Source organism: Porites lutea, chromosome 1 (genome assembly GCF_958299795.1).
Source record: "Porites lutea chromosome 1, jaPorLute2.1, whole genome shotgun sequence".
NCBI classification, from domain to species: Eukaryota; Metazoa; Cnidaria; class Anthozoa; order Scleractinia; family Poritidae; genus Porites; species Porites lutea.
In genome coordinates this window covers 13,377,278-13,388,479 of record NC_133201.1, presented here as the reverse complement: position 1 = coordinate 13,388,479, position 11,202 = coordinate 13,377,278, and the positions used below count along the sequence as shown (strand labels likewise).

General features: G+C 42.0%; 2 protein-coding genes across 2 annotated transcripts; one reads left to right on the top strand and one right to left on the bottom strand.

The window, feature by feature from the left end:
- Positions 1-290: 290 nt before the first annotated feature.
- Positions 291-1,625, top strand: LOC140951176 (uncharacterized protein F54H12.2-like). Its single transcript, XM_073400434.1, has one exon. It carries the CDS (start codon positions 291-293, stop codon positions 1,623-1,625), a length of 1,335 nt encoding a protein of 444 aa, XP_073256535.1.
- Positions 1,626-4,586: 2,961 nt separating this feature from the next.
- LOC140951078 (uncharacterized) lies at positions 4,587-6,199 on the bottom strand. The gene is made up of 2 exons (XM_073400333.1): positions 5,423-6,199; positions 4,587-5,336 (listed from the first exon to the last, which is right to left on the bottom strand). The coding sequence occupies exons 1-2, from the start codon at positions 6,197-6,199 to the stop codon at positions 4,587-4,589; spliced, it is 1,527 nt and encodes a 508-aa protein (XP_073256434.1).
- Between the last annotated feature and the right edge of the window lie 5,003 nt (positions 6,200-11,202).

The following is an 11,202-nucleotide window of genomic DNA, read 5'->3' as shown; positions in this document are numbered from 1 at the left end:
GGCGATGCCTCACCTTCAACAGGGTGCTAAGGTGATTGGAAAAAAGGCTTTACAAAGAGGAGTCAATGTTGTCCAAGATGTTCTTGATAACATTAAAACAGCAGTCCACATGCGCACGAAACAAGCCCTCGGTTTACCTTCCCAGAATTCATTGCAGGGACAATCAGGAGCTGGCAAAAAATCTATAAAAAGAAAAGCGCAAGGCTCAACAATCAGTTCGCCTCCAGGCAAGAAAGCAAAAACATCTCCACAGCAGAAGAAATCGAAAACCATTTTTGACAAAGAATAGAATGGCCTTTGTGTATCACGAGTCTCAGGAATGTACGAAATCAGAGTTGGATCTCTTTACGATTCCTGCAACACAAACCTCTATTCACAAAGGGCAATGGATCGAGTACCACCCCATCAGTAACATCACGGACAGTGGTCCGATCGAATTTTATGTTTCGGGAACCGGAGATGAGTATTTGGACTTGGCACGTACTCACTTATTTGTGAAAGCCAAGATCACAAAAGCAAATGGAACCGCCATAGATGCCGATGCACAAGTAGGTCCCGTGAACCTGTTTTTACATTCCCTTTTTTCGCAAGTGGACGTTTCCTTGAACGAGCGATTGATCTGTCCATCCACCAATACCTACCCTTATCGCGCCATGATCGAAACCTTGCTAAACTACGGAGAAGAAGCAAAAACAAGTCAACTTTCTATGGCCATGTTTTACAAAGATACCCCTGGAAAAATGGATGTTGCCAACCCTGTGCTTGCAGACGATGCCGCAAACAAGGGGTTAAAGGTTCGCTATGATTTCACTAAAAAAAGTCATATTGTGGATATGATGGGGCCCATTCATAGCGACATTTTCTTTCAAGACCGGTTGATGGTAAATGGAGTGAATTTAAGAATCAAACTGAACCGAGCCAAGAACTTGTTTTGTCTGATGTCATCAGCAGCCGCTCCAACTTTCAAGGTGGTAATCACAGAAGCCATCTTGTTCGTTCGCAAGGTGAAATTGGCCTCTTCTATTATACTTGGCCATGCTGCTGCACTAAAACACTCCAGCGCCAAGTACCCGGTTCGCCGAATTGATTGTAAAGTGCTGTCTATTCCAAGAGGATTTAGCAGTTTTAACCCCGACAACATCTTTTTGGGTCACATCCCCAAACGAATCGTGCTGGTCTTAGTGGATACTCAGGCATATAATGGAACTTACAGTACCAACCCGTTCAACTTCAAACACCACAATCTAACTCAAGTGGGTGTCTATGTGGACGGAGAGCAAATTCCTCGGAAACCCCTGTTCTTGAATTTTGACGAAGCTGGAGGTCAAAATGTAATAGCAGGCTATCAAAGTCTGTTCTCAGACACTGGAAAGCTATCCCAAGATGCGGGTAATCAGATCAGTAGAAAGGATTATGGCTCTGGTTACACAGCATTTTGCTTTGACTTGTCCCCAGACCACTGCTCAGGTGACCATTTTGAGCTAATAAAGCAAGGTAACCTGCGCGCTGAGCTTCATTTCAAGGAACCACTGGCCAATACGGTTAACCTTATCGTGTACGCTGAATTCCAAAACGTGATTGAAATTGACGGAAACCGCAACGTGCTGTTCGACTACACAAACTAAAAATGGACACTACTCAACTGACCCTTATTTTGAGAAAGGATAAATTTACACGAGGTGTGTTTCAAGGCGTGTATCCCTAAGACCTGCTGCCTGCAAGTGTTTCACATTACCCAGCCCTGTTTATCGCTAATGTGGACACGAGTGACAAGCCAGGTTCGCATTGGGTGGCGTTTTATTTCACCAAGGAGCAAGAGAGAGAATTTTTCGATTCTTACGGATCACCACCCAGCAAATACTCAGGAACATTTACTACCTTTTTAAACAACAATTCTAACCAGTGGACTTTTAATACTGTGACATTACAAAGCATCTATTCAAAAGTCTGCGGACATTACTGTTTGTATTTTGCTTTATATCGTAGTCGGCAAATAAGTATGAGTACAATTGTGCATCGTTTTTCTAATAACACACGTAAAAATGATAGCCTTGTCAAGCGATTTATTGAAAAACATTTCCCTATAAGTCTTCCGAAATATCGCACTGATGTAAACAAGCAAAGAGCACAAGCCCAGCACAAAGTTCAATAAATAAACACCTTGTAATTTTTTTCACCATCTTTTATTGAGTGAACAAAATAAAGAGATGATTTACAATAAAAATAATAATAATAATGTCTCTTGTGGTGATTTTATAACCGTAACCAGCGCACAGCCTCAGGGCGCGGACTCGCATTTCTTCGCCGCTGTTTTTTCACGGGGGATACCGTCACAGGTGGGCTAGGTAGCCAACGGGAAGGACTGTTAGGGGTTTCGTCTCTCACCCTTGCTTTAAATTTTCGAACAGCACTTTGCCTCTGTGGATTACGCACTAGATTTTCCGGGACATTCATTCGGGCCAGACCCCTCGCAAACACCGACCATCCCACTGGTTCAAATCCTTTGCGGTGGCGCAATGTGTCGTTGACTAGGTCCACCAGATGAGAACCTGGAATGGGTTTGGTTTCATACAAAAGCTCTCCTTTATCATTCCAATGCAAGACATCTTGATGCTCTTTAATTTTATCCAACAATTGTCTAGCCCCGGCTTTGTAAATTTTGGGTACACTTTTCATGACCTCTGCCTCTACGGCTGATGAAGTGAATTTTTCCGGGACAGGTTCTTCCGAAGGTTGTTCATTTTCTTCTGATTTAGGTGTTTCTCCTGCTTTGGGGGTTGATATTTTCACATGAAGAGGTTGACCTTTTCGCTGATCGTAATAAGTCAAGTACCGCTGCAACACTTGATTGTAAAGCCCGGCTTTTTGTTCATCATCAAGTTCTTTAGTGGATAAAATATCGGTCATTTCACTATCCAAGTTTCTCAGAGTTTGTGTGACGGGTGGGGTTAGTATCTGCTGGCGTCGTTGTAATCTTTCCAAGGTGTTCTCGGGCACGAGAACCATACTCTTTGTGTGATTCATTTTAGGTAAGAATCGAACTTAACACACGGAGAATGGGAGGTAGCAAAACACTTAAAAAATTTCCTCCGTGTTGTACCAACAATTTCTTTTTCTTATCGAGTGGTGTACTTTTTTCGGCTAAAGCGATCAAAGATTTCTTGTGAGGCAAAAGCTTCTTCTTGGCTGGCTTACTGACTGGTACTGTTCCTTTAAGCACGTTTAAAACACACTCACAAATGGTTCTTACTAAAGCGTCGTCTGCCACCTTCAAAATGGCTTTACGCTGAGCTGGGGTACACTTGACAAGCAGCTTCAGAAAATCGTGGTTCTTTCTCAGTCGCTGTGCCATCCTCAACTGAAGAAATGTGATGTGGTTCACGCTTTTTATACTTTTCTGACGTAAGCGTACTGAGTCTCCCCGGGGAAAATGTTCGTACGCAGCCGGAAGTCGGTGGGTGTTTCCGGTTTAAGATCGCAAAATAAATAACCATAGGGCCTTTTCGTTGCATCCTCAAACGCTTCTTGCATGTATTTGACATGACCGGGAAACATTTGTCTTGCTAAATGATTGACTTGACTACCATCACGCGGGCTTTTGAACACCACTAGGTAATGCGAATTCAAGCTCATATCTCTCAGTTCTTTTCCACGATGAAACATGTTTTGGAGAATAAAGATCACGCTGAGATTGCGATGGTGACAGCCTTTGGTAAACAAATTAGTCATTCGCTGATCATTGCTAAGCTCGTGCATTAAGTCATCAATGACGACTAAATTCCGCATAGAGGGATTAATTAGGGATTCCAGATCACCAGGCACTCCTTCAACAAACGTAATGTTCGGAATAGTTTTAAGCATCTCATCGTAGGCTGGTTGATACATGCCATAACACCAGATGATTTTTTCCGGGGCACCATCAATCATGTCTTCTCCTGCTTCTAGTAAACGTTTTACAAACTGACTTTTCCCACAACATGTTGGGCCGGCCACAAGCGCGGGGAAAGGATGTTTCCATCTGAGGTCCATGATCACAACTGATTAACTTAACTGCATGCACTCTTGTTTATAGAAAAACTGTTTTGGGTTCAGCCTCTTTGTCATACACACGAATCGCATTGGTATTTTGTAATTTTGCAAATTGAAGCCAATATTTTCGTTCTATTTCCGATAAGTCGTGGACTTGAGTTAAATGATTTGCTAATCGAACTAAAAATTTAGACCCGCAACCTGGAATCGGACAATGTTTACATCTTAGTCTCTTCATGTTTCCCCTCTGAAAGGTTGGTTAAAACTGAACTAAACTGTTTGAAACATACAATTTATCGGGCAGATCGGGCAGAAAGGGCATAAAGGGCACCTTTTTAGCCCTGTGTTTTTTCCCCTGGGCGCGCGTGGAGCTCTCGCGTGTAAGCCGTGCGCGTTGAGTCAGGAAACAAGTCATTTTTTTTCAGCCAACTTAGTTTTATTTACAAGTCACACACTACAATGTTTGAAAACTCTTTGTGAGTAATGCAATTCTATACAAATTTTCAGTTCCAAGAACAAAACTAATCTATGTACAAGAAATTATTTACAAAGCAGCGTTAAATGTCTAATGGAATGGTGGTTACCCCATCGTCCAATACTTTTCTTTTGGGGTAAAAGTACGAAAAACCATCACGAACTTGTTCGTATGTATACATACTGTTATTAACTACACGGAAACCCTTGTTAAGTCCTGAACTGCTTTGTTTGGTCAGTAGAACATTAAGATATTTTTCTTTATTGATATCATTACATGTTTTGTTTACTCCTTTGCAACTAAACTTATCGTAGGAACCAAAGCAATAATAGGTTTTATTACTGAGACCGATTATTCCTTCCCCTGACCATTCTTCTTTGAAAAGACCGGGTGTTCGCTTATCATATGCTTTGTTCTCTGGTGTATCGGTTCTGGGGAACCAGTTAAACTTATCCTTTTGAAATTCTGCCCTTAACTCAGGTTTGACTAAACTATCAACTGATGGACCCGCGATCGCGATATAGGCAGAGTCTGTATCCATTTGACAATACTGAAAATCACTACGATCTAAATACTTGTCAAGAAAATCAAAATAGAACTGAAGCATTCTGAGTTTAGCATACTGATAAACAAAAAATCCTATTTGCATGGGTAGATTCAACTTGACCGTTTTCTTGCAAGACTGGACTTCATAAGTGTTGTCTTCGATCCGGTCAATCTGTCTGAAGAAGGGTGTGTTGATAAGCCGTGAGGCCTTTGGTTCTTTGCAGAACTTAACCTCTCTGTGGCGTTCTTGGTCCGTGATCGTCTTCCCGTAACTGGAATTCCCGACCTAATAAATAATGTATCAGAACATTAATAAGGTTTGCATAAGGAAAAGAAGTGGCAAAATGCTTGTACAAATGAAATCATACTTACTAATTTCATTGTATCCGCGATAATAGCCTTGTTCGGGTCCACATCCCCAGCACGCCTGGCGTCGGAGACAGCTTCTCCAAAGGGCTGGAAACAAGGAACGGGTGTGTACTCGACTACTTGGTAAATCCTGGTGACTTCTAACCCGTGCTCCAAGTACCATTTAATGAGCGGTGTGGCCAACAAGATCTTTTCTCCAAAATAGCTACCTATTAGACTTCTACGAGGTTGAGGCATGATATGTTGCTCCTCGGCAAAGGTTTGCATGTATTCACCAATATCTTCTTTAGAAATCTGCGTATTTTTGAAGATTGGACACATTTCGGAGAACTTGGGTTTCAGATGGTCAGGTACTGTGATGTCACACTCGACAACACCAAAGAGAGACTCGTCTCTGATAGCTTTTATGATCTGATTTTGATCCAGGGTCTGGTGGTGGTCAAGGGGTCGGTGAAACTTTCTGTTCATGAAATATTGTACTGCAGAGTTAGTTTTTTTCATTCGGCGCCACTGGCACTCCCACATCTCCACGAGATTGTAGCCTTGATCTCTGACATACTTTGAATTTGCTGTTGTTTCTTCCCTGAGCTCAGCCATTGGTTTCTTTCTTTTTTCATTAATTTCTTTTTCTTTAGTTAGGTAGCAGTTATGACCATGCCACCAACAGCCATGGAACTGGAAAACTGTTTGTGAAGGACCATGAAAACCATTCACTGGGAGCCTTCTTTCACCTATGCGTTTTTCCGTGTCGTTCATCTGGTGACGTATGCGAACTCCCATTTCCTCAGCTTTCCATTCCAACCAATCGGTGGCCATCTTGGTGGAGCTTTCTTTTTTGAAGTTGGTTTCTTCGCGTCGCCTCATAAAAGATCCTGTGGGCATGTTTTGCATGATGGCCCAGAGATAGCGCGTTAGCGTCATATCCTACTATTTTCTGGCACATTTTTGGTTCTTTGCCTTGATCTATTATCTCTCTCTCTCTGATCTTGGTCTTGTCTTTTTCATGATATCGGTGGAAGATGATGCTGGGGCCTCCTACGATATTTTTCTTGAACAAGGTGTATAAATCTTTATTTTTCTCGTCAAAGAGAGAAAAGAAAATGCCAGGTTCCAGGGTGGTAAAGAGGTACGTCAAGGTGACACCGGGGATAGAGATTCCTTGTCGCAGCATGTCAGTGTTCTTGTCTTTCCAAAAGGCGCACATCTTTTCAAGGGCATCGCAGAAGGGTTGGACGTCAAGGTTGTTATACCAGACCAGAAAATCTTTAAATGTCTGCATGTTGTTGTCAGACCACACTTGTTGGCAGTACTGGTACTCTTGCTCTGTAATGTTTTCGTTTTTCAGTGTAGAGAAGAAGGCGTCGTGAGGAGGAAGAGAAGGGTGGTCTAACTTGTCAAGCGAATCCATCCATTCGTATGGGAAGAAACCTTTGGTTTGCGGACATTCGTACGCTTTCAGGAATTTGGCATAGCTGAACCCAGGAGCAAGAAAGTTGGTGACATCGAGAAAGCGAAGGTGGTCGGTCTTCAAGCACATGAAATTGTTGTTACGTTTTATGGTGAACTGTACTTCCTCATTCTGGACCAGGACAGGGAAGATAAATTCTTTCACAGCATTCAAATCATATTTTCCAGAATTGAAACCAAGAACCGGGAGTTCTTCCAGGTATTCCTCGAATCTCTCTCTCAGCTTCTTTAAGGGGTGGACTTTTTTCTTCTGAGGTTCAGGATGGTTCGCTTCTGGTTTATCGTCCACATACTCTTCATCATCACTCTGGTTCTCGCGTTCGTGATCTAAAGCTCGGTAAAACGAGGCACCTTGCTCACTTTCCACTTCATCATCCAGGAAGGCACGATCTTCTCAGATTCTATGTCTTCTTCTTCATCATCGGTCTCCATAAGATCTTCTCCTTCATCATCGCTATCTTCTTGGATGCTAACGTCTGTACCACTCTCTCCGGTCTGTTGTTCTGACTTTTGTTTTATTTCTTTTAGCTTTTGGTCTATCGCTTCAAATAGGAATGAAAACTCTTGCTTCATCAGGTCGGAGCTCTTTTGACTGATTTCCACTAGGTAGTCTATCATCTCTTTGACGAGGTGTTTGGAGTCCCCAGTTGACACAAAACACTTGGGGTGGTCGTAGTCTGGGACATTAGAGCAGACACGACACTTAGAGGGATATGCTTGGCGTTCCAGGTGAGTTTTTCGGTGTTATTTAGGCCAGTCTGACGATTAAACATGCATTCGAAGTCAAAGGTGGCTCTGTATGGAAAGTACTCTAAATGTGGTGGAATGGTGAAGCCTTCATCTTCGAGCAGCTGAAAGATTGTGGGTGGCGTCTTGTATGCACCGCCAGGAAACATGTAATGGACTTTGGCCTCGCAGGTTCGCTCGTGACGATTTAACTTGAATCCATCTTTCCAATATTTTCCACATCGAGAGCAGCAGTAGGACTTGGCGTATTTCTTCAAATCTTTAATGTAGGAGAAATGGCGCTGGTAAAGGTTAAGGTAGAGGGTACTTGGATAGTGGCAAAGAGATCGATGGATCAGCTCAGCGGCAATCTCTGGCTTGGTATCATTGGGTTCATCGTCTTCATTTTCTTCTCCATCTTGTTTGGTGGGCTCCAATGCATAGACAAAGATATTGACTTCAAAAAGGTGTTCTATGTCGGGCAGTTCTTTCAGTTTTACACCAAAAAACTTCTTCTTGTCGAATAGCTTTTCTCGCTATTTCTCATAGTAATGCTTGGCATCCCGCTCCAGATTCTTTGGGTGACAACCGTTATGGAGAGCCAAGGCACGGAAGAAGCAAAGATTGTCGTTGTAGACTTTTCCGGTCTGGCGGTTGCTATCCAAGGCATCAATACCGCGATTTTCCACGATGTAGTGAGGCAGACTTTGACCTCTCCCTATCGGATGGCCTCGTAGCTTGGTGACGAAGAAAGTGATATTGGTCACCTGTTCTACGACCCATTTGGAGTTGGGGCGTCGCTGGCGTACCCATTCCAAGACGTCAAGGTTTAGCAATGCCTCACGAACTTGCTGAAGATCGGCTGCGGTTGTGATTTGAAAGGGCGCCTCAAAGACTTGCTCGTTGTTCCTAGAGGCGTAGTAATATTGCAGTGTACCGGTCTCGTTGTTTCTCAGAATGAAACCAAAGGAGACATTAAGTTTAAACACGGTGGACTGGTCGGTAAAGATCTCGTCAAGGTGCTGTATAACCTCTTGAGGTTGCGGGGAAGACAGACGATAGTTATACCAGTCCAGGAGCCGGTTTTGGCGGTTGAATCGAGTGCGGATTTGATGCCAGTGGCGACGGTACTCGAGAACAGAACTTTGTTGGACTTCAGGTAAGTCAGTCAAGGTTCTTGGATCTTCCTGCCAGCTGGAACTTGAAGTTGCTTTTTTCTCGATAGGATTGGGCTTCATTTTCTTGGGTTTTGGCTCTAAATGGGAAATAAAAATTCCAATGTCTATTCCCAAATCCAAACGAGGTATCCAGAAACACAAAAGAGTTGTTTATACAATGTATTGTTTAACATACTCAATTTAGCATACGACTAATCCAATTTTTTTTCCACTTCATTGCTTTTACCTAACATTTGTGTAGGATTAACTCTCTGAACAAAAGTTTTGTTCCATCATGTCTAAAATATGTCGTGTTAAGCCTCTGTACAAAGGCAAACCAAAGACTTGTTCGAACATACTCTAGCCCCTATTGTTTTAACATCCCATGGCTAAAATTTGCATACGACTAATCCAATTGTTCCACTCCACTGCCTTCACCTCAAATTTGCATACGGTGCAGCTTTCAAACAAAAGACATGTTCAAACATGCCATAGCCTCTATTGTGTTGCAAGAAGCAAGTAAAAAGTTACCTACGACTAATCCTTGACACAAAATATAATTTTATCTTACTGAAATACAACAGAAAAGTTCATTGATTCCTACCTGTTTCATCATCCCGTGTACGTTTTGTAGCTCTAGGCAAGGGTTGGCTGTGAGCTGTCTTCTGATGACTCGGAATGGCGCCAGATTATGAAATCGCTCTCCGCAGGTATTGCACTTGTACTCTCTAGCTGCAGCACGCTTTTCGTGGACTTGCTTCTCGTGGCGCAGTAGGTTTGATCTCCGATGGAATGTCTTGTCACACTTGGAACATTGGTGCTTCTTTTCCTTGAAATGGATCTGTTTATGCTGTTTTAAGTTATCTGGTCGTTTAAAGACTTTTTTACAAGTAGGACATTCATACTGAGGCATTTTAGCTGGAGACTTGTCTACATCATCCTATAAAATGAGAGTAAACCATATATTAACTACCTTGACGAGGGGGAGAAAATCAAGACTTACACTTACCTCTGCCTGTCGTTTCCTGCCTGCTCCACTTTGTTTTGGGTTAAAAGATGGCTCCATCATTTCTTCAATAAACGATGAATCTTGAGTCTACAAGAAATACATAGTTTGTTAGGGAAAGATTAACTTTAATAAGTGCGTTAATAAGTAAAAAATTCAACTTACCCCTTCCGCATAAAGCCGATCCAACATCTGATCGCTTGGAGTCTCATCGCGCCAGATACAATTTTCAAACTCATTCAAAGTGGTATCAAAATCCATGATAACTACTCAAACTCACAACTTGCGAATGATGTGCTTGGAAGAAAGCGAGCTTTTATAAGCTCAAGAACAATAAACTATGACATCATCGATCTAAAATAAACCTGTCAAACTGGTTTTACCAGCATTCTAAATATAAAACACGTTAATTAAATCCACCGCACTATGAATAAAGACAAAAGAATCTTGCGTCATCGACGCTAATTTATTCCACCGCATTTTATTCATGAGTTCAAGACAATAGGTTATTACGACATAGATACTAATTTATTCCCCTTCATTTTATTCATGAGTACAAGACAATAGAGTATTACGACATAGACGCTAATTTATTCCACCGCATTTTATTCATGAGTTCAAGACAATAGGTTATGTCATAAAACAAAATAAACCAGTTATATCAACCAGGCTAAAAATAGAACCTGACAAACCGGTCAAACCAGTATACTTAATTAAATCCACTGCATTTTATTCATGAGATGAGGACAATAGCCTATGACGTCATCGGCGTTTATGTATTCCTGCTCACGCTAATGAGATTCCTGCTCTAAAAAGAGGTTAATTTCATCCCTCCTAGACTACTAGGACTTCTATGGGAGATGGAGGCTCCAAGTAATCCGCTCCTGACAAGGTACGTAGGCGCGTAGCTAGAGTGATAATTTAGATGGTCGATGCTATATCCTGAGTCGCGCCGCAATAAAAAACTCCTTCAATTACCAACGTTAAGGTTCTTTAGCTTAAAAAGTATATCAGTGAATAAATTTGAATCAACCTGAAACACAAAAGGAACGCAAAACCAACACTTACCGGCGCAGTTGATGGCGGCAGTGGGATACTAGGAAGTCATGTGGCAAAACGAATTTTGTACACATCTTTATCCCTAGTGTGCATTCAAACAGAAATCAGAGGTTTCTGCGCAAAAAACTTTCTTCACAACGGCTTCAGCGATTATTTCCTATTTTGCATGAAAAGGGGAGCTTTTATTCACGAACAGCAATCAGATCGAAGCAGACGATTATGCTAACTTTCAATAAAATAATATGTTTCGTTTTTCATCGCCTCCATCTCATGAAGATGGGTCGGTCTGCCTAGCCAAAAACTGGGAAAAGTTGGAAGGGTTAGGTTAGCTCCTAGCCTTTATCGCTAATTTAGCCGCATATCCTTTA